The sequence below is a fragment of the Dipodomys ordii genome, unplaced genomic scaffold (assembly GCF_000151885.1).
Source record: "Dipodomys ordii isolate 6190 unplaced genomic scaffold, Dord_2.0 Scaffold5, whole genome shotgun sequence".
NCBI lineage: Eukaryota > Metazoa > Chordata > Mammalia > Rodentia > Heteromyidae > Dipodomys > Dipodomys ordii.
In genome coordinates, this window is record NW_012267221.1 from 4,623,722 (window position 1) to 4,647,896 (window position 24,175).

The 24,175-nt window shown below is 39.3% G+C and overlaps 2 protein-coding genes across 3 annotated transcripts in view; one reads left to right on the top strand and one right to left on the bottom strand.

The window, feature by feature from the left end:
* The window catches only part of Rif1 (replication timing regulatory factor 1), a 69,452-nt gene extending 64,240 nt beyond the window's left edge, over positions 1-5,212 (top strand). For both annotated transcript variants that reach the window (XM_013028979.1, XM_013028987.1), the window contains 3 exons: positions 248-401; positions 2,340-2,448; positions 2,877-5,212. In XM_013028979.1, the coding sequence (XP_012884433.1) occupies positions 248-401; positions 2,340-2,448; positions 2,877-3,091 (478 nt within the window). In that variant the 3' untranslated portion in view covers positions 3,092-5,212. The remainder of the gene's footprint in view (positions 1-247; positions 402-2,339; positions 2,449-2,876) is intronic.
* Positions 5,213-19,383: 14,171 nt separating this feature from the next.
* The window catches only part of Neb (nebulin), a 212,880-nt gene continuing 208,088 nt past the window's right edge, over positions 19,384-24,175 (bottom strand). Inside the window, exon 143 of the mRNA XM_013027220.1 lies at positions 19,384-19,902. Within this exon, the coding sequence (XP_012882674.1) occupies positions 19,729-19,902 (174 nt within the window). The 3' untranslated portion in view covers positions 19,384-19,728. The remainder of the gene's footprint in view (positions 19,903-24,175) is intronic.

The following is a 24,175-nucleotide window of genomic DNA, read 5'->3' on the forward strand; positions in this document are numbered from 1 at the left end:
CCTGACCGCTGTCCCTCAGCTCTTGAGCTCAAGGCGAGTGCTCTACCACTTGAACTACAGCGCCACTTGCGGTTTTCTCAGGGTTTATTGGAGCTAAGAGTTTCAAGGACTTTCCTGTCTGGGCTGGCTTTGAACTGTAATCCTCAGATCTCAGCCTCCTGAGTAGCTAGGATTACAGGCGTGAGCCACCGGCGCCCTGCTTTTTAGAATAAAGACAAAACTACATTTTTCATTTTTTCGCTTTCAGGGCTAGAGGCCTAGGACAACTTATCAGAGCCAAGAATATAAAAACAATCGGTGATTTGAGTACTCTCACGGCATCTGAAATAAAAGCTCTTCCTATCCGTTCCCCGAAGGTGATCAATGTAAAGAAGGCACTCAGAGTTTATCATGAGCAACAGGTAAAAACTTAGATGTTACTAAATACTTGAATCATGGAAAAAAATAAAAAACTACCAAAGTTGCTACATAAACTATTGCTTAAAATCCTAGCTTATGTTTTCTCCACCTCCATAAAAAATAAGTTATGAAAGAATAATTCGTTCCACAGAGAAGCTTGGCATGTGTCTCAGTCTCCTGGCCAAATGCCTGGTCCATGCCTGAAATCTTTACTACTCAGGAGACAGAGATCTGAGGATTGTAGTGTGAAGACAGCCAGGAACATCAGTTAACCAGCAAAAAATCAGTAATGGAGGTGTAGCTAAAGGTAGAGCACCAGCCTCGATTGGGAGTTGGGGGGAGCAGGAGCTGAGGGATATTACCGACCACCCTGAATTCAAGCTCCAGTACTGAGACAAATTATTGAATTCCATGATTTCATAAAAGCTTAGATAATAGATGTTCAAATGAAAAATATGTACATATTATGTGTTAACCTATATTTTAGATAACATGTTGCAAACATATGTAACAAGTGTTACTTAAACACTGTGTTAAAACATACATCCCCTCCCCCCCAAATCCTGGAGCTTGAACTCGGCCTGGGTGCTGTCCCTGAGCTGCTTTTGCTTAAGAATAGTATTCCACCAGTTTAGTATAGCTCTACTTCTGGTAATTCTTTTTTTATTTATTTTTTATTTACGTACATTGTTACAGGTAATTTTTCCAGATGTCACAATAATACAATAATAATGAAAGCACAATATTTCTTCCTGTAAGATGCCTATTGAAACTTACGTATTTGTAATATTTATTTTAATCTTCACAACGGCTGTGATTTAAGTATTTCATTACCCCCACTTTATTAGTGAGCACATTGAGGCTTCCAGAATTTATTTTCCAAATTTACACAACTAAGTCTAGGTTTCTGGAAAGCCTGTGGTGGTAATTTTTTTGTTTATCCATACTCTTAGTTTACTTAGTTTACTGAAACATTCTGTGGAAATGTCATTAAAGAAAGCATCATAGCTCTTGCAGCTACTCTTTTAAAGAGTTTCATCTCAGACGACATACTAGTGCAGCAAATGGCTAAGCTTGTAAAATTCGGGTACCTCGTTGGTGATACGGGTCTCGGACTCTCCTGCCCGGGCCGGCTTCTAACCGCGATCCCCAGATCTCTGCCTCCTGAGTAGCTAGCGCTATAGTCATGAGTCACTGGCGCCCGTTGTGATGTATTTTTTATCCCTGTCTACATTTTGCCCATAAGCATCTTTGGGTCATTGAAGATTTTAACATTTTAATGGTAACTTAAGATTCTTAACCATACAGAAAAAAATTATGTATACTTTCAATTTTAAGGGACTCCCTAAACCCACTTAAATCTTTAGTCCATTGACAGAGTTAGAAGGTTTTTCATGAGTGTTATTTTTCATTAGTGGCCCATAGCCTAGAGAGTATTCAGAAATTATATTCTGTTTTTGACAATGGCAAAGTAGAACTCAGGCCTCATGAATGTTGGTTACCTGCTGGGTACCACTGTGTCTCCATCCCTGTAAATTAAATTATTTGTTTCCTTACATTTATTATACAAGATGAAATTTTAGTCCGACTTTTCCATGGATGTTGAAAATGTATTCAATCAATCTCAGCCCCTGTGTGAAAATTACATTCTTTTCAGAAGAATATATTAACAATATCTGATGAGATTTTCCCCCACATTCCTGAACTGGGAAATAGAATTCTTTCAGCTACCAGTACTCTTTTCTTAAGTAATATTGAAAATTGTGACTTGAACGAATCGTTTGAGAAGCTGTTTTGTTGTATGGATAACTGGAATATGATTTCTTAGCAATGCTTGTTATGTCTTGACATATTTCATATACCTATCTTCCTTTTGCATGTTTGTGCCATGCTTACTATTAAAAACAAGCTTTGATTTGTGTTTTGAATGTATAATCAAGGTGAAGTCTCGTGGACTTGAAGAGATTCCAGTTTTTGACCTTTCTGACAAGGCAGTAAATGGGATAGAAAATAAATCTCTCTCAACTGATGAAGAAAAACTAGCCTCAGGTATATTTTAGCATAGTCAATTCTACTTAAAAGGTGAACTAACTTTTCTTGAGAACGTGTTATGCATTTAATTTTAATTTGAACATGACAAATTTCACGTTTCAGTGTGTTTTACTTTGTCCTCGGTGCCAGGTGTAGGAAAGTTTATAGTTATGTTTAGTTTTCTCCTAACAGTTTCTAGTTCATCATGGTATCCATTTCGTTTCAGTTACGTTAACAAAAATTAATATTGTCCCCTTATGCCAACTATAGTAAGCTATGGCACCTTTTTGGACATCTTGTTCCCTTGGACTGGTATATATACCTCATATTGCATTTCTCAGTTTGAAATCTAAACACAATTTTTCATCTTCTGTTTGGAGGTAATATACAATGTAAATTTTAGTTGGCATATACCTTATTTGTTTTTATTTCTCCCTTTCCCTCAGATTTGCTTGATCCTGTACCTTTAGAAACTCCATTATCTAAAAATCTTATGGCACAAATTAGTGCTCTTGCTCTTCAACTGAATTCAGAAGATCTCCACAGTTATTCAGGAAGTCAGCTATTTGAAATGCATGAGAAACTTGGTACTATGGCAAACTTAATAATAAGAAATCTACAATCACGTTGGAAATCATCAGCTAATGAAAATTCTATTTAATATTATGTAAGAAAATTGAAGTTTTAAAAATATCACTGAATTTTTTAATTACTGAAATAAAATTCTTAAATACTGTTACTTTAGAAGAAGGTTCTACAAAGTTGGTAACATTTTAAACCCTTCAGGGATGTACCATTATGTGAGTTTTATCAGTTTTGTAGATACGATACCCCTGATCACATGCTTTCTTGGCCACTTTGTTTTTTCAAGAAATTTAAGTGTCATGACGAGATTTTGAAAGCAATTTATTTCACACATACTTAAAAATTCCTATTTTAGTGAAATGTGATATTGGAGTATTTTATTTGGGTCTTACTGAAGTGATAAAGGGGTTTAAACATTTTCAAAAGTGACTCATCCTTGTGCTTGGGTTTAAGTAGTTTTTTTTTTTTTGCTACTTTGGAACTTTCTCCCACAGATTTCACCTTTGGATATTGAAATAAATACCAAAGGCTGAGCCTTTTGGTGGTTAAAAATACAATCACAGATTTTACTAATAGTCCCTCTATTTGCATTAGCAAATGTTTGGGCAGCAGCATCTGCCTTTGAAAATTTGCTTTGATGGCACATGGTATATAGAAAATTTATTCTTATGAGAGGAGCATGACCCTTTGTATATTATGTACAGATGACATTGTTTTAATTTATAAAGTTTAGCTTTCATCTACAGCGTGAGTTTTTCTGCAGCTTCTTGTGAATACCTTGATTCTGTGTAATAGCAACATTTTGTATATAATACTGAAATGCCAGTATGGAGAGTGCTTCATGGGCTTGCTGCAGAAATGTATAGGATTCTGTATGTACAAATAATGAGCAAATAGGATTGTACTTAGTTAAAACATGAGTTTATCTGACTGTTCAAAATGGCTAAGATTATTGGAATGAGAAAATTGTTTCACAGCAGCTTTGCTATTCGTGCCCTTACCTTTTTTTCTTTTGGTTTGGAAAAGGATGCCAGCCATTAGAAAGTGTGCCTCATTACATTTCTTCTTAATGGAGAGTTAGTCTGGATATTTTATTACAAGTTGTATTATAAGAAGTCTAGAGATTATCTGTTATTCGTAATTACACCTAAAGGTTAACTTGAAAGAAATTTGAAACATATATATAAAATCTGTATATTATATATATGTTTTGCTCTGCTTTAAAACTAATAGGCTATATAATTAAAATGTGTAAAATTTACATAAGTATTTAGTGCCTGACTTCCTGTATTTTTAAATGAGAATATATCCTGCTTGTTTCAATAGATGAGTGATGCTAGTTTCACACTTAATTTAAACCCTACTTTGGACAATATACTTCTTCATCAAGTCAGAAATTTTAATCATGTCTAGTTTAAGGTCTCCTTTATTTGGCAAGTTAGATACCTCCTGCCAGCCTTAAAGAAAGTTGGTATCTTTTTCATAATTCATCATCATGTATATTTCTGGATATAAATGTGATATTTATATACCAAGAGTGGTCTTAAAAAGGAGTTCTGGGATTGTTGAATCAAGAATGTATTTGAAGGCATAACCAATAAAGAAAAAAAAGCGACTGGTTTTTCAAAACAATTCTTATCGTGGTTTATGTCGTCCATTTTACTGCCATGTTCATCTGACTCAACATGATCATTTAACGAGTAAGAGTGATGAAGATAGTGGGTAAGCCTGTCTGTGAAAGTTAGCAGATGACTATAGTATCTGCAGTGACTATAGTATCTGCAGTTCAGTGTCAAAATTTGTTCATTTCATGACTGCGTGCCTTTTAAAACATCTTCTATGAGTTGTTTTAACTTGCTATCAGAATGAGGTCTCTGGGGAGCAGAACCGTGCAACAGGAAATACAACCAAAATGATTACTATTCACTTAAATAACTATTAAGACAAATTGTGTGGTTCCGTGAGGTTGTATTTAAAAATGCTATTTTGGGGTAAATGTTAGCTTGTTAAAAAAAATACTGCTTTAGTGATGTAAGCTTAGTCACTTTCGAATACTTTTGCTTTGAAACTTCTTTAGATTCCTCCATGAATGATACCCAGAATACTAGAAATGCATTAATACTTGATTTGGTTTCAGTATGTTTGGGTTTTACTAGTAAAAAGGGGTCTTTTTTCCAGATCTTTTCTATGGTAAATAAAACAAGTAAGAATTAGTAATACTCTGGCATGGTTGGTTACTGGTTTGGAGTTCCAGAATAATTTACTGTTGTGGTAGGAAGACCCTTACTCAGGCAGGCAAGCCTACCTAGTCACCCGGAGTGACAGAGCCCACCGCAACAAAGTTGTTAATAAGGAAGCAACTTTATTGAGAAGGTTCCTACACTGACCGCCCAGGGCCACAGCACAGGCTCGGGAGCCTACTGCCACCCTGAGCGGCCCCCATTCTTAGGTTTTTAAAGGCAAACCCATGAGTTTGAGCCTTGTCACACACAGGTGATCAATGGGATCGCAACACACACAAAGGATTGTAGGATCATACCAGAGCACACACAGGTGGCCAATAGGTGGAGTTTGGTGTCACCAGTTGGAGCCAGATTACAACCTGTTTTATGGGTCAGTCCTTAACAATCAAGGTGGGTTAGGTTGTTTAGGGGAGGGGGACCTGGAGGCATTCTTCCCATTCCAAGAACTGGGCTGATTGGAGCCAAGGTCAAGTTAACCTTGTTTAGAGGTTTTTTTTTTTCTCTCTCTCTAGAATCCCTAAAACAAAGGCAAAGCGTGGAAAGAAGCTCCTCTCAGAGCCTATTTCACTCCCCCTTTGACTTGTTCCTGAGTCAAATCATTGACTCAGTTTTTCTATTGGGATGGAACCATATTGAGTTCTCATTACCATTATTTTTCGGCTCCAATCCTCTTGTATGAATGACATTAATTCATTAATTACACAAGGGCCAATTTATAGCATCAGGAGGATAAGAATCAAGGTGGGCAGCAATAGCTGAAATCAGGATCATCATCCATGGAGACCAACAGTTAATGTCAGAAGCAAGAGAAGTATGCCAGCCAGGGCAGTTATTAGGGTTATCGCCCCTGAGGACCATGAGAAGAGAGGCTGATAGCATGACTCAGTCCCTCAGACTCTTCTAACCAAGGCCAAACTTTCCCCAATACAAAGGCTACCTTGCTTCTGCCAAAGAGTCTACCTGGCGGGCTCTAACTAAACCAGCATCTAGATTGAGGCAGGCGTAGAGATAAGACATGAAGAAGGTTCCACATTAGTCACCAATACTGATTTCATTTATAGCACAGCTAGCTTAGTTTTATACCAGCTTTACTCATGCAAGGCAAGTGCTCTACCACTGAGCCACCTTCCCAGCCCCACCAGCTTTACTCATAAGTTCCAATTTTAAGACACACTCATACCATTTGCTACATACTTAAACTTACAAACATTTTAAGACAATCCTTTTTAAGCCCTTTTTTATCCAGTCCATTTCTACCCCCAATTTCTTTCCCAAGGCTTTCTTTACTACCCTCTTTCTTTACAGTTCCTTAAGCTTCTTTGTAGCTAGAGTTTAAAACTGCCCAATTTTGCCTGTGGCTTATGGAACCAATTAGAACAGCCTCAAGGCAACACAGGTGGAGAAGCTTGCTGGATTTTAAGGCTAAGAGCAGGGCTGGGTCCCATTCCTTTTACTACCTGCATTGATAGCACACACTCAGTTGGAAGTGTTATACCGGAATTTGGGGACCCCCAGAAGACCACCAGAGACCACGATCAATGTAAGCAACAAAGAGCTGGTTTATTGCAAGCTCGAGCTTGGTCCTCCATGCACACGGTAACCGGTGACGCTAAGAGGCCCCGAGCATAGAATCAGCAGTTTTTATAGTATTGAACAAACAACTTTTATGTAAGAAATTACATGATTGGTTAACATTTAAAGCAAGCTAAGCTGAGCAAATATGATTGGTTGACCTTTACAGAAAAATATCCTTGGTCCATAGCTTGACCGAAAATGGTTATGAGTCACACCTGGACCAACAAAGAACTGGTTGGTCAGAAACTCTTAGTCCCTAGGTGGCTGGCGGGGGGCGGGGGGCAACACCACTTGGGGGCTAACACCTGCCTTAAGCAAATGCCATCTATGGCTCCAAGAATTGTGCATGGCTTTCTGTCATAAATTCCTAGCATTTGGGCTAAAGTGGGTCACGAGTCAAGTCGCAGAACTGAGATGGAGTGTTAAACAAAAATGGAGTTGCTTAGGTTTCTTAAAACATATTTCTTGCCTAGGGCCTTACTTCCTCGGCCTCCAGGAGGGGCGTTGCAGCTGTGGGAATAATTCTGAGGACTTTGCACCCATGGTCAGGGCTGTAAACCCTTTGAAGTCTTTTACTAAGCAACTCTAGGCTCCCAGGCTGACATTCCACTACTGAGTAACTAAAACCAGTCACAGTTAAAATCATACAAAAACCATAAAATCATCTAGCACAAAGCAATTCGTACAGAAGCAAAAATGAGCGATTAGTAATCATAACTTCTAATTTATATTACATTAAGCATTAATGTTACTCCATGCCTTTTAATAAATTCATTCAGGGGGTGCTTGCCTACTTTGATGAGGGCAGTCCAGTTTTCTGCCTCTTTCACTGCACTCCTCAAGGTTTTAGCAGTTTTTAGCAAGCAAAGGCACAGAAGCGAAAAGGTACACAAGTGCTGTCTCTCTCTGTCTATATTACGTTCTTAAGAAGCAGGTTATTACCATACCAGAGCCAAACTAGGCTGTGACCCTGAAGTACCTAAAGCAGGCCAGTGATACCCTTGCCCCCAATATCCACTGTGGAAGTAGAGAGGGTTACTGGATATCACTAAAAATGTTCCCCAAGATCTTAGTTTTAGCAGCTTTCAACCAGGAAGCCGTCTCAGGTGATGGAATCAGGCGGTTCAGTCTACTCTTAACCACGGTGGAGGTAGTCTGAGTGACGATGTAGATTTCCTCCAGGTGACTGTCAGGCTGTTGAACTTTACTCATTAGGGTGTGCAGCAGCAGCAGCAGGGTCTCTCAATGGCTCCAAGGGACTGTCACAGGTTGTGCTGGGCTGCAGATTCCTGCACAGACTAGTTAAGGATACATTGCATAGGCTTGGCAGGCTGTGTCCCCATTGGTTTTTAAGACTTAGACAATAGCCCAGGACAATTTACCAAAATGACAATTTATTTACTAACCAGATATTTTTGTAAACAGACACAGAAGGCTTAGTCTTGTAACCATCTCCGACAGATGCAGTCTCCACACCTGCACACCTGTTAACACTATTCTTTATGCCTTTTTAAAAAGAAATTATTTTATCTATTTTGCCTCATTTCTCCAAAACTGACTCTGGACCCTTGATTTTAAAAGGGGGTTGATGGGTGAAGGTCCATCTTCTGTAACTTCTTCAAGCTGACTTCAGGGGCACTGATCCTACCTAGCCAGGAACCTATAACCTTAGCCTATTTTACAAAGAGGCTATCAGGGTTAGATGACATTAAGAACAATATTTTGACAACTCGACAGACCTTTCCTCCAGCTACAGCAGTGTAGCTTGTTTAACACTCTGGTTTGCAAAAGCATCTTTCTGGATGGCTTAGGAATGTGATCTCTATGCCTAAGTTACCTTTGCAGGCCTTAAGACAGATATCAATAGAAACACACTCAGGTTTACAAACTTTCCTGAGCAGATGAATTTCATGTAGCTGGTGTCAGCTCAAAAGTTACTGCCAATTAGAGCTTTTGACACATATAGGGGTTAAGATCTCCCACATTTTATAACTGGCTTTTTACTACCACAGAGGATGGCAAGTTCCTGTCCCTTACAAGGTAGATAGTTACGGACATGCATAGTTATAGGCATGCTTACAAACTATCTTCCCATGACTTCCTGGCTCTGATCAATTTTTGAAGGGCCACGCACAAATGACTCTAAGATCTGACATTATTTCTGCCATCTAAGCAGTGGCTTACTGCCTCTGGATGCTCCTCCATTGCTTTTGTTCCAGGAGTGTCTTCTCCACACTGGGAAAAATGCCTGATTGGCATTTCCCTTAGTTGGTCGCTGGACTTGTACTTGGGTCCTGAGTACTGTCCCTCAGCTCTCCAGCTCAAGGCTAGCACTCTGCCACTTTGAGTCCCAAAGCAACTCTGCTCACTCTTTCAGCACTCTGCTGGCTGATTAGAGGTGACAGACTCTCAGGGACCTTTTTCTGCCCGGGCTGGCTTTGAACCAGTTTGCAGATCAATGAGTCTCATAAAGGCCACTTTACTCCAATTAAAAGCAACAAGGTGGTCAACATAGAAGTAGCTTTTAAGGGGCTGGGAAGGTAGCTCAGTGGTGGTCACTTGCCTTGCATGCCTGAGGCTCTGGGTTCGAGTCCTTAGCACACATAAGAAAAAAGCCGGAAGTGGCACTGTGGCTCAAGTGGTAGAGTGCTAGCCTTGAGCTGAAGAGCTGAGGGACAGTGCCCAGGCCCAGAGTTCAGGCCCCACGATCAGACCCCCCCCCCAAAAAAAAAGTAGCTTTTAAGCATGCTCTTACCTGGAACTTAAGAACAAAAGTTACATCTGACAAACTTGTAAGAATCCTCTGTGCTTTGCTCTGGGCTTGCTGGAAACTGTTAAACAAACTTATAAGGGACTGGGGGTTTAGCCCAGTGGAAGGGCGCCCGCCCAGTGCGCGCAAAGCCCTGGGTTCGGTCCTCAGCCCTGGAAAAAAGGAAAAGAAAAAAAAAACTATAAGAGCCAACTAATAGCAACTATTTTGGTAAACCTAATTTTTCCTTTGTGCACTTTGAGGCAAATGTTAAGAACAATTTTACTTTTAAAACTTTATATCCAAAAATCCATTCCTAATTTTTAAGCCTCTTATTAATCTCTTTGAATATTTTATAACTTTTTCATTTGCATTTTGAAAAGATCCCTTGAAATCTTGAGACCAAGTGTGTCACTTTGCCTCTTGGCTGCTTGTTTTAAAACAGATACACATTAAAAAACTTTTAAACTCAAGCAACAGCTTTTCCTTAATGCAAGAATTACAATCACCATCACTATACCAAAAAGCTAGACTTAACACCTTTATGGCTTTTAAAAACGTACTCTAATTGTAGGACATCATTGAAAGCAAGTCACATTATACAAATAAACTTTTTAACCCTCTTTTTCAAGCCTTTTTAATTTTAATTTTAACACATCCAAGGGCAGTTTTAGCAATACTAATCAGATCATCACATCACTAATTTTAACCATCATGTTTCCAGTGTTTATCTGCAGGAAAAAGGGACAGCAACGACGGGCCACTCGGCCCCTCAGCCAATCCGACTTAAAGAGTCCTTTGTGCCAGCTTGCCCTCTTTCACCACTCGTGGACTCCTCCCAGGGTCTGTCCCACCATGCATGACCAGCTGAACTGCACTTCTGCCTGTTCACCCCTTACCTCTAAAGATGGGTCTTCTTTCTGTTGGTTCTTGAATGAAATACAGTTTTAAACAGACAGAACAGGTAATGTCTTTGACAGTATTAAACTAACCTTTACATCTAAATTTCTAATATTTATCCCCAAATTTTAGCCTAGGGAACTAAATCCCAAACAGCCAATGCATTTTTGTTAAGCCAGATAACTTGATTATAGTGTAAACAACCTTATGTATTTTAAAATATTAGATTTTAAAATACCAGATTTTCTAATTTTCAAGTTAAAGAATCCTTAAAAAGCCTTTTAAAACAATGTGAAGATTCTTTTGGTAATGTCCAAACCTCATAACCTTTTGAATTTTAAACAACTTAAATTCACCCAGTTGTTACAGCATGCTGACAATTCTTATTGAACATGTTCACACTCATACAAAACACTCATACAGATCATAAAGTGCGCAAAAATCAAAATCAGTTGTATGTACATTTTCTAAAGTTTTTAAACAAAAATTAAGACAATAAGTTCAGCCTGAGGCTTGAAGGGGACCAAACTAGTCCAGCAACCTTCTACGCCTCACATGGAGGGGGCCATAGCAAGTCGTGACCGAGCCCAGCTGGAGGCTGTAACTTTTATTCCCTCAGAGATGTTCAAATAAATAACAAAAACACAAATAAACACAAAACCAAGGATCCACACTTAAAACTGGTACCAATTTTAAAACAAAACTAGCCAACAACCAAAGGCTGAGTTGGGGACTAATGGGCCCCAGTTCATCCCTACTAGAACTCTGCGCTGTTCTCACTCAGCAAGGTGAATCTGGGAGCCAGCTGAGTGAGCCTGCCACCCTCACCCAGAACTCCCCCACCTCAGAAAACAGAAAACACACCGAAATAAACAAGACAGACAAGTGGCCACAAAGACAAAATCAGGTCTCAGTGAATGGGGCGACATCTCACCACCATTCACAAGTGGGACTCCAACCCCCTCTACTCATTCCAGAGGATTTTTCTTTTAGATTCCTGCAAACCTTGACCCAGGGGCCTTCCAAGGTGGAGGAGAATTCCCAGTTATCTTGGGGCAAGGGAAAGAAGTCCCTAGAGGCCGTCCCCTCAGACTGACAGGTTCTCCTCCATGCTCAGACCCCCTGGGCCAAAGCCTGAGGCTGAGATCTAACTGGGGCCACTTGTAGGTGGTCAGTGGCAGTTTCATAATTGATAAGCAAGTTACTAAAACAGAACCAGCAGTTTTTGTTTTTGTTTAAATGAACTAGGACAAGGTCTAGGAGTGCCCCGGGGGTGGACTCACTTTGTCCCATATTTTTCCTGTAAAGTAAATCCAATTACAAACATGGCAAGCAAAAGCAAAAGCACAATGAGACACAGACAGACACGATTATACACAGAATGAGGAGGGATCCCAAAACCAAAAGTTACTTTTCCTCTCAATCTATTTTCTCCACAAGCAAGCCCCCGTCCAACTAGGACTGCTAGGACTGGTGGAATTGAGGGGTCCAAGCGTCCCTGGACCTCCTCGGCCATAGGGGACTCTGCTGCGTCCAGCCTCACCCTACTTTTGGCCTCACTCTGGCGCCTTCTCTACCTAGGTCGACCGCGCTTACCTCAAAGCTTTTCTTGGAACTTCTCTCCAACAGCTGAGTGCCCGTACACTGTCTCCCAGCCAGGGACTTCAATCCCCCTCAGGTTGGAGCGGCTGAGAGCTCGATCCTGGACGAGCCCCCATTAAATGTAATAGGAAGACGCCCTACTCAGGCAGGCAAGCACACCTAATCATTGAGTGACAGAGCCCACCACAACAAAGTTGTTAATAAGGAAGCAACTTTATTGAGAAGGTTCCTACACTGACCGCCCAGGGCCACAGCACAGGCTCGGGAGCTGATACTGCAACCCTGAGTGGCCCCCATTCTTTGGTTTTTAAAGGCAAAGTCTATGAGTTTGAACCTTGTCACACGCAGGTGACCAATGGGATCATAACACACACAAAGGATTGTACAGTCATACCAGACCACACACAGGTGGCCAATAGGTGGAGTTTACTGTAAGCACGTGGTTTTATGGGTCAGTCCTTACCTGAACAATCAAGGTGGGTTAGGTCGTTAAGGGGAGGGGGACCTAGAGGCATTCTTTCCATTCCAAGAACTGGGCTGGTTGGAGCCAAGGTCAAGTTAACCTTGTTTAGAGGTTTTTTGTTGTTGTTGTTGTTGTTGTTTTTTCCCTAAAATCCCTAAAACAAAGGCAAAGCCTGGAAAGAAGCTATACCAGCTCGAGTCTCCTCTCAGGGCCTACTTCACTGTTACATTGTCACTTATTTAAATTTTCATAGTTTAGTTGAGTCTATTACTATAGGTACTATTTTTTGAACAAGTGTGGAAAGCATTGTTGAATAGGATGTTAAATGTTATAATACACTCAAATAGGCTTTAAATCTGAACTATAGAGGCATGTTGTTAATACTGTTGAGGGATTGTAAATATCATAAAAATGTCAAGTTGTGAGTTTTCGTATTTTTTTTTTTTTTTTCATGGGGCCTGAACTCTCGGCTTGGGCGCTGTCCCTCAGCTCTTCAGCTCAAGACTAGCGCTCCACCACTTGAGCCACAGTGCCACTTCCGGCTTTTTTCTTTTTGCTTATGTGGTGCTGAGGAATCAAACCCAGGGCCTCAGGCATGCAAGGCAAGCGCTCTACCAGAGCCACCTTCCCAGCCCACAAAGTTGTGAGTTTTTAAGGGCATGAATATAATTAAGCTCTGACTGCATAACAGATTACACCTGTAATCCTACCTACTGAGAAGGCTGGGATCTGAGGATCATAGTTTGAAGACAGCTTGGGAAGGAAAGTCTTACCAGGTTTATGTATTTTCAATTAACAATTAAGTAGTTGGAAATGGAGCTGTGGTTCAAGTTGTAGAGCACAAAAGCTCAAGAGCAGTGCCCAGGCCCCTAATTAAGCCTTAGGATTGGTGTATGTGCACCTACAAAAGGCTGTTTTAAAAACTGGTTTAGTTGAAAATTATAAATGAGTGAATATTATTCCTTTTAGCTTTGGCTAACTCAGTGAGAAAAGCCTAGATTTCATCTCACTATCATAATTTATTTTAAGAGTTGAGTTGTTAAAGTAGGTTATGAAATAACAGTAGTTCAAGTCATTCAGCTAAGATGTGGGTTGGGGAAAGAGACTGTTTACTTGTTACCACAGCCAGTGTCCATTTTGTCCCTAAGCCATTTGAAAACTCGTAGTATACTTAAGTTTTGAATTTTGTCATTTGTTCTCAAGCTTGGAGGTGTTCGTAGAAACATTGATTCTATTTGAGTTAGATCTGTTTGTGGGCCTGAGTCTGCATTTCTGTGTGTGTGCATGTGTGCATGAAAGCATATGTGAACATACAAAACTTCCTGGTATTTTGTTTGTTCAAAGAGTTACAGTAATAGACTCCTAAGTGTGCCATCCTTTCATCATTTGTGTTTAGGTATTGTACCTTACATACGAAGTATGTTGATATTTTATATTTAGCTTCCAAACATTAAATGTGCCATTTGTCTCTTTTGAACTTGACTTCATTTAGCAATTTTTTTTCCCTAGGCTGTCCATTTCCCTGAAGATGTCATAATACTCTTACAGATGAGAAGGTTGGATTACAGGTGTGTGCCTGGCTCTGTGTCTGCATTTTTAGCACTTCCAGAGGATATACAAGGACCACACATTAAAATAGGCCTTTAAGGCTGTCCTGCAACCTAGAGAGATTTTTAATTCAAGATTATTGCCAGAGCCAGGCCCTGGTGGCTCATGACTGTAATCCTAGCTCCTCAGGAGGCTGAGATCTGAGGATCTCAGTTCAAAGCCAGCCAGGGCAGGAAAGTCCATGAGACTCTTATCTCCGATTAACCACCAGAAATCTGGAAGTAATGTTATGGCTCAAAGTTGTAGAATGCTATTCTTGAGCCAAAAGCTCCAGGGCAAGGCCCAAGCTTGGAGTTCAAGCCCACAACAACACCTCCCACCCCCATTAAAAAAAAGTCTTTCACTGTAATGTGAAATTTGAAAGAATTGAGTAAAGTGAATGTTTTTGGGTTTCTGTTGTCATATTTCCTTCATTTAAATACTCTTTGTTTTTTAAAAAAAAGGTATTTAAAGTACTTAAGAGAATGTAGCCAAAAATCAAGTCATGAGTCAAATTGTTAGAATTTATTGGAGGATTTTTTTTCCTTCCCATTTTTCTTTGTGATACTAAGGACTAAACTCTGGGCCACCTCCTTGGGGAACATTCTCCCTTGTCTCCAGTCCTGATTCTGTGGTTTCTTATGGCACAGTTAATGGTAGATGTCTATTATGTATCATGCTTTGCATCTTTGTGAAAATATCATTAAAGTTCTTAAGTCCTTAAGGTTTGAAGGTCTGCCAAATCTTAGTAACGTTTAATAATTGCAAGAGTTCACTCACTTAATGAGTCTTAGCCATTTTTTCTTCACAGACTAAGCCTTGTCTAAAGACTAATGAAACCCAATATGACATACTACGCTGTAAATGCTTATTTCCCTGGAAAATGCCCTTAGAATAAATGACACTTTGAATAAAATACCCTTAGAATTAGATGACACTACGAAGTTATTTGAAGACAGTATTTTCACTTTATGTCAATGGAAAGAAAAACACTGCAACTTTTGTATTCTTTGTGAATATTATCTTTTCTAATTTGTGCTTGTGGAAATAACATTAAGCCTAACTGGGTGGGCATGATGATGTATTCCTGAGATCTGCTCTATAGAGACTGAGGCAGGAGAATCAAATTCTCTTGTGTTCTTAAGATTTCACCAGGCTGATCTCATCTTGCTTAACCTCCTCATTGTGAGATTACAAGCATGTACCACCATGCTTAGTCAGACCCTGTGTCCCAATCAGCCAAACAGAGAAGGAAGGGAACATAAAGCTGAAAATTTAATAGTAAACAAGCCATGTTATATCAGGATACATCTTAAATATTTTGAAAATAGTTCTGACAGTATTCCCTAAGAACTGTGCTGTAATTGTTCATATACACCCAAAGTGACTGTTTGTTTGTTTTTTTGTCGGTCATGGGGCTTGAACTCTGGGCCTGGCCGCTGTCCCTCAGCTCTTCAGCTCAAGGCTAGCGCTCTACCACTTGAGCTACAGCGCTCTACCACTTGAGCTACAGCGCCACTTCCGGTTTTCTGGTAGTTTATTGGAGATAGGAGTCTCAAGGTCTCTCCTGCCTGGGCTGGCTTTGAACCATGATTCTCAGATCTCAGCCTCCTGAGTAGCTAGGATTACAGGCGTGAGCCACCAGTGCCCGGCCTCAAAGTGATTGTTTATATTTAGTGTTCTACCTTTTAACTAGTATCTTCCCTTAATCTTCTGGATTAAGAATTTAAGGGAGTGGGCTGGGAAGGTGACTCAGTGGTAGAGCGCTTGCCTTGCATGCCCGAGGCCCTGGGTTGGATTCCTCAGCACCACATAAGCAAAAAGAAAAAAGCCGGAAGTGGCCCTGTGGCTCAAGTGGTAGAGTGCTCGCCTTGAGCTGAAGAGCTGAGGGACAGCACCCAGGCCCAGAGTTCAGGCCCCATGACCAGAACTACCCCCCCCCCCAAAAAAAGAATTTAAGGGACTGTACCTAGTGGGCACTGGAGCCATGCTTCCATTCTCTCAGTGATAGTTTCCGGCAAATGACAACTTTTTTGAAGTAACTATTTTCTGGACTGTGACTACTTGCTAAGCAGGCATTCCTACTGCTGGGCCACCTCTCCAGCTTATTGAGAGTTTTGCTTCCAGACTAGCACTGTGGCAGGGCACAATCTACCTGTGTTAGGCTAGAATTATTACAATTACTAGAATGACAGATAATACATCACTATATCCAGTTCACTGAAGTTTTGTTTTTTTGATGCTGATCATGGGGCTTGAATTCAGGTCCTAGGCACTGTCCCTTGAGCTTTTGCTCAAGGCCAGTCTTAAACCTCTTGAGCCACAACTACACTATGGCTTTTTTTATTTTTTTATTTTTATTTTTTTGGTAGTTCCGTGCAGATAGTCTCAGAGACTTCCCTGCCTGGCCTAGCTTTGAATTGTTTCTCTGATCTCAGCCTTCTGTGTAGCTAGGATTGCAGGTATGAACCACTGGTGCCTGGTTTCAGCTTTCTTAAATGAAAAGTTTATAACTAGGAAGTTCACCTTTAAAATAAAGTATCATGGAACTAAAATGGAACATCCTAACACAATTGAATAGTATCAAAGCATTTTATTTTTATAGAATGGAATTTTTTGTAAAGAAAGTGGAATTAGGATTGTCCATTTTGAATATAGAAATGAGTATGGCAGTGTTCAGTTCCCGAAGTAGTTAGTGGAACAGGGATCACCAAACTACATCTTGCCACCTGATTTTGGATTTTGGATTTTAAGTGTTTATAAAAGAATTTGATGCAGAGGAGAATATATGAAATTGCAATGTTTAAGAGAAATTCTGGATTTCCCATTTAATATGATGGCTGTGGGTTTGTCAGTATTAAGTTTAGGTACATTCTTTTTTTAAGTTTCTTCAAAACTTTTTTTTTTTTTTTTGGTCAGTCGTGGGGCCTGAACTCTGGGCCTGGGTGCTGTCCCTCAGCCCTTCAGCTCAAAGCTAGCACTTTACCACTTGAGCCACAGCGCCATGTCTGGCTTTTTCTGCATATGTGTTGCTGAGGAATCGAACGCAGGGCCTCATGCATGCAAGGCAAGCACTCTACCACTGAGCCACCTTCCCAGTCCTCTTCAAAACTTTTATCATAAGTTAATGTTGAATTCTGTCAAAGGTATTTTATATATTGACATGATCCACATGAGTTTTGTTCTTGAGTTTATATGACATATTACTTTTTTTATTTGCCAGTCCTAAGACTTGAACTCTGGTCCTGGGTGCTGTCCCTGAGCTGCTTTAGCTTGAGCCACAGTCTCACTTTCAGCTTTTCTGAGTAGTTTATTGGAGATGAGAGTCTCACAGACTTTCTTGCCTGGTCTGGCTTTTAACTATGATCCTCAGATCTCAGCCTCCTGAGTAGGTAGGATTACAGGTGTGAGCCATTAGAACTGGCTTGACATATTACTTCTATTGATTTCTGTTGAACTATCATTAGGAGGAAAAGCAACTAGTTCAGGTATGATCCTTACAATGTGTCACATTCAGTTTGCCATGCTTTTATTTGGAATTCTTGCATCAGTGTTCATCAAATTGATCTGTAATTCTTTTTTATCTCTATCTGGTTTTGGAACCTTAGGATGAGTTTAGTAGTGTTCCTTTCCTAATTGATGAAGAGTTTGAAGAGTATTTAGTGTTCTTTTTGAAGATATGGTAGAATTTGGCAGTCTTCCTGGCCCTGAACTTTTCTTTGATGGGAGACATTACTGCTTCAATTTCATTGCCTCTCATAGCCGATTTAGGTTATTGATAATTTCTTGGTTCAATTTTGGTGTGTCACTGTATCTTAAAAATTTGTCCATTTCTGGGCTGGAAAGGTGGCTCAGTGGTAGAGTGCTTGGCTCACATGCATAAGGTCCTGGGTTCGATTCCTCAGCACAGAAAAATCTGGAAGTAGTGCTGTGGCTCAAGTGGTAGAGTGCTAGCCTTGAGCTGAAGAGCTGAGGGACAGCACCCAGGCCCAGAGTTTAGGCCCCACGACTGACAAAAAGAAAAAAAAATCCATTTCTTTTAGATTTTCCTGTTTGCATATTTAAATATTCCTTGTGATGCTTTGGATTTTATTAATTTGAATCTCTTATTTTATTCAAGGAACCAAATCTTTGTTTCTTTTTTTTTTAAACTCTTGGTTTCATTAATTTCCGCCCTAATCTTTATTATTTTTTTTAGAAATTAGAGGTGCATCATAAGGCCATTGAGTATACACTCTTTTTGTTGTTGTTGTTTCTATGTTGGTACTTATGGCTATAGGCTTTCTTTTAGTACTTCTTTTGCTGTGTTCCAAATTTGTGACAGGATATGCTTTCATTTTCATTAAATTAGGGGAGTTACTGATTTCTGCCTTTGTTTTTCATTGACCCACATGTCATTTAGCAATGTTTTAAATGTTTTCTGTAATATGTTTTGCTGTTGAACTCTTAAGAATACAGTTATTTCAGTTCTTTTGTGTTTGCTAGGTCTTACACAATATACATTTTTCCCCAAAATAGATCATATCCTAAGACATAAAGCAACTATTGGATAAAATTCTCTATAGGTGTTAAAAGTCTATGTTGCTTTGTTTTGGATGACCTATGAGGGATATTGAAGTCTCCCACAATTGCGTTGGGGTTTATTAGCACTTATAAGATCTGTTAGCACTTATGATACAGATGTGTTAACTATAACCACTTCATGGATTATTCCCTTATCTGATGAATTTTAGTTTGAAGTCTATTTTGTCAGATATGTGTGGCTATTCCTACTTGTTTACAGGATCTATTTTCTTTCCTTTTCTTTTTTTGGGTCAGTCGTGGGGCTTGAACTCTGGGCCTGGGTGCTGTTCCTCAGTTCTTCAGTTCAAGGCTAGCACTCTACCACTTGAGTCACAGCACCACTTCCAGCTTTTTCTGCTTATGAGGGTGCTGAGGACTCGAACCCAGGGCCTCATGCATGCAAGGCAAGTACTTTACCACTGAACCACCTTCCCAGGCCCCTCGGTCTATTTTCTTGGAAGACCTTTTTCCATGCTTTCATCATTAATCCACAAGTTTGGATAGTTTTGAGAATGTCTAAGGTAGTGCACTTTTAATTTAGTTAAATTGTAAGGAATTTGTAAAATCCATTAAAAAATTCATTCCATCATAGTTGGTTGCAGAATTAAAGATTTTATTAGTTATCAGTTTGTGAATAATTCCAAACTAGATCAAACACTAACATTTAGTAGTAAGCAAGGAAGAAGGTATGTTTTGTAATTGGGAAAGTGAGTCAATATAGTAATACTGTATAACATTGAAGAAGCTTCCTTAGAAGATTTCATTTTGAAGTTCAGCATACTTCAAATCCCAAAGGCAGTTTGAGCATGGTTAATTTTTTAAAAGTAACTTTCATAGGTTTAAGTTTACTAACATTTGTTTTAATGGAGAATACTAAAACACACGAGTTTGTGTAGGAACACATTAAGGTATGCTGTGGCCAACCCTTGTACTGACACAAAAAACCATCAGGCAGTTCGGAGCTTGGGTAACAATGGAGTCTAAAGTGAAATGTTGGCTGCAGGAATTGCAGATACTGTATCCACACGTGCCTAAATAGCTTCCACATAGTTGGCTGGGAGCATGCCAGTTCTGCCAGTCCTCTGCACTGTGCCATACATCCAGCCTTCATCAATAGCTTGAACGTTTACAATAGCATCTCCATCTTTGAAGGATACCTCATCTGCGTCTGCAGCCATGTAGTCATAGATGGCGCGGAAGATTTTCTAGTTTGGGAGTTAAAAAATAGAACAATTGGTTATTCAAATTATTAAAATCCAGTTTACAACTTAAAAAAATGGCTATCTACATTTAAGTCACACAAAAGTATGCTAACATTCACCAAGAAAGTAAAAACTCAGTATTAGAAATCTACAAAGGAATTAACATCAGGAATATATTAGAACTTCCAACTCATCAAACAAAGGATACGTGCAGACATCTCTCTAGAGAAGACACACCAATAAACAAGCAGAAGAAAAGATTTCCCACATCCTCGACCATCAGGGAAATACAAAACCAGGAGGAAAATGGTGATAACTAACCAGCAAACAGCGGATGTGAAGATGAAATGGCACAGCCTCTTAGGAAGACAATTTGGCCATTACATTATCTACTCTGGTCTGTGTACACCGAGGAGGAGTGTAACTTATGTGCTGGGGATAACAGTACTAGTCATTACAACTTTGTAAAAATAAAAATTTTATATTCTATTTTGAATGCTCTGTTAATTATAAGCTCATAAAATTGTGTTTTTACCTACTTGGTTCTGGCCTTGGTCTCCCTTTTTAGGCAGTCAATCGTGTGTTTTTAGAAACGAACTTTAAATGCCTTAGTAAAACACGTTGTGTAAAAGTCGTCAGAATCAAAATAGGGTCACTAAAACGCAAAAGGTTTTGGGGAAAGCAGTCTTAGGCTCACAAAGACTGCTATAAACACATACACAAGAGACCTCTGCCAGAAACTATCCAGCCTCAGTCTGCTGCTGCCATGTTAATTCCTTGGAGCTAAGGATAAGTGTTTTGAAATATTTTTTAGCATGCTCACTTTGTCTTTAGCATCTTTCCCTTTGAATGTATCTAGAGTTTATTATAGCATATATTATTACAATGTTTCTATATTCCTCACTAAATATAAGGAATTATGTTACTTAGGTTTATGTGCCATCCACATCCATCTCTTTTTTAATATTTTTATTCTCATATTTTTATCCTTTTTATTGTGAAAATACCGTACAAAGGGGTTACAATTACATGAGCAAGGTAATGAGTACATTTTTTATCAAGCATTGTTGCCTCCTCCTGTGTTTCCCCTTCCCATCCCTTCCCATCTCCCCTGTTTCCCCGCCCCCTTATCCCCCCCCACACCAAAGTTGCGAAGTTTGTTTTTCCACATAATGTCTTATACATCTCGTTGTTGCAATGGGTCCACCTGAATCCCTATTTGTTTTGATGATTTGTAAGCATGCCAGTAGGAAGTTTTTAAGAGCTGCCCAGCATGTTTTAAATACATGGTACTTTGGAGGCAAACAGTAAATATGGTTAAGTAGTGTATTCCTAATAGCAGTGTTTGTTTGGAATGTAACCTATGAATTTTTTTCTTGTATCCTGAAATATGCACACATTTATATTAACTCATTTTCCCTCTTTCCCTGCATAAATGATTCCACTTGGCCTATAACAATGATTTGTCCTAGCTTGCAAGTTCTTCCATAATTTTTTTTATTTTTGCTGCTGCAGAAAATTTCCATGTTTTAATATTATCATAAATTAACCATTCCTTCTCTTCTGAAGTTTTACTAATCACTTTTCCTTTAACATTAGAATGTGCATTATAATTTTTGGAGAAACGTTATTAGTTTCAGGGGGCTTCTTCCATACATGCATGGATACAATGTGATCAATTTCACCCCCTCTATTACTCTTCTAGATCCACCTTCTGCCTTCCTTAAAACAATCAGTTTAATTGTTTTATTTTTCATATTCATCTTCTCCTCATTGGCTTTGCTGGTACCAGCCCCCATAATAGTCACAACATCATTCAGTTTTTAAAGATTCTTAGCATATGCGAGTTATGCAATGGAGTTTTTTTTATTTTTTATTGTGAAAATACTGTACAGAGGGGTTACAATTACATGGGCAGTGTAATGGAGTTTTTATATGTGCATATATTTTAATCATTAATCCCTAAGATCTGAAAGATGCAAGTGCTCTTGCAAATGATATTTGTATTTTATAACATAAACTACTTTGTATTAAATAGCGTAATGAAACTCACTGAAATTGTTACAAGTGAGGAGAGACCAGAGGGATGAAGGAAGAGTCATAGATGAGGTGAATTTCATCCAAGTACATATATATATCTATATCTATCTATAGATATATAGATAGATAGATATAGAAATATCACAATATCCCTTTGTACAATTAGTTTGACAAAAGCTTACTATAATGTTTGCATGACACTTGTTTTCATTTGCATTAGTAGTCATTTGGGGCCATTTTGCTGTTGGTGGTGGTGATCATAAGGCTTAAAAACTCAAGGCCTGGGTGTTACCCCTGAGCTCTTTTGCTAGTAGGCTAGTGCTCTACCACTCTGAGCCACAGTGCCAATTCCAGTTTTCTGGTGGTTAATTGGAGAGAATAGTCTCAACAGACTTTTTACTGTCTGGGTTGGCTTTGAGCTCAGATCTCAGCTTCCTGAGCGCCTGGCCCCTATGTATTTTAAAGATGATGCTATTTTAAAGATGATATACAGAGAAGTTATAGTTACATAGGTAAAGAGTACTTTTTTTTTTTTGTTGGTCATGGGGCCTGAACTCTGGGGCTGGGAAGGTGGCTCAATGGTAGAGCGCTTGCCTTGCATGTATGAGGCACCACATAAGCAGAAAAAACCGGAAGTGGTGCTGTGGCTTAGTGGTAGAGCACTAGCCTTGAGCTGAAGAGCTGAGGGACAGCGCCCAGGCCCAGAGTTCACTTTTTGACAATGTCACCCCTTCCTCACAGTTTTTCCCTCCCATCCCTACCAATAAGTTGCACAGTTCATTGTTCATTTTCAGCATACTGTCTGTTGCTCTATTTGTTCACCCTTTGTTCCTCCATTTCTGTGCTTCCCCTTATACTCCCAAAGACATAAAGTAACAGAATAAAAAGGAAGTTAGGCTTCTTTTCTTTTCTTTCCTTTTTTAGTTTTTGGGTCCGGTTGTGGGGCCTGAACTCTGGGCCTGGGCACTGTCCCTCAGCTCTTCAGCTCAAGGCTAGTGCTCTACCACTTGAGCCACAGCACCACTTCCGGCTTTGTTCTTTTTGCTTATGTGGTGCTGAGGAATCGAACCTAGGGCCTCAGGCATGCAAGACAAGCGCTCTACCACTAAGCCATCTTCCCAGCCCCGTTAGTCTTCTTTTAATGGTCAAGTTCATCAGCCAATTTTTTTTCGGCTATGTTTTTACAGTCTTATTTTTTATGTTTAGATCTTTGAACAGCTGTTACTGAAATACACTTTCAGGTGAGTAATTTTCATTATTTTTGTTAAGTAGATACTAATGTATCTCAAGATCATGAACTTCCTGCCGATTTTTTTTCCAACAAAAGCCGTTTCTGTGGTAGTCCAGCTAGCCTTTATGATCCTCTTGCCTCAGCTTCCTTTTCAAGATTATTTCTGGATTTCACGTATTTTTGTATCCACTGTGTGCCCCACCCATATTTGATTAAAATAATCCTCTATTTTATGATGTATTAAAATTTGCTTTGCTATTCTGACATATCTATTTCAAATAAATTAAAAGATTAACATATCCAATTAAAAAATTCCCTTTGAGAATTTCATTAGAACCACCTAATTTTATTCTTTTAGGAGAAGTGGCAAATTTATAACACTGAAATATAATGTCTAAATATGTAGTTATTTTTTATATTCAAGTATGTTCACACAAATGCTTTTCAGTTATAAAGTATTATGCTTTAGTGATACTGAGTTTTTAAGTGAGTTTTAATGAAGCCTTGTGAAATGTTAACATAGTTGGCTTACTTTTTCACTATATATAAATGTATATATGTGCTTCCATGCATGTGTACATACATACACAAATATATATACATCTTTGAAATATGATTTCAAGCACAGTAAGTGTATCTGTGTGATAATGGAGTTTGAATGCAGGGCCTGGCCCTGACTAGGAAGGTACTTTGTTTCTGAGCCATGTCTGAAGCTTTTGAGAGGGGGTTTTGCTTCCTGCCCAGATATGTGCCTCGCCTGACATCTGCCTGTTTTAGGCCTCCCATTGTAGGTAGGATATCACCAGTACCAACTACTACATTCAACTCTCTCCTGAGAATGGGTCTTAACAATCTCTTTTGCCCAAGCTGTCCTTGAACTACAATCCTTCCGATCATAGACTCACAGTAATTACATGCTCAAGCTGCCAGCCTACACAGTAAATGTTTTGGGATAGTTTGTAAAATCTGTGAGCCAAAGTTTATGCCTCTCTCTCGGTCTCTCTG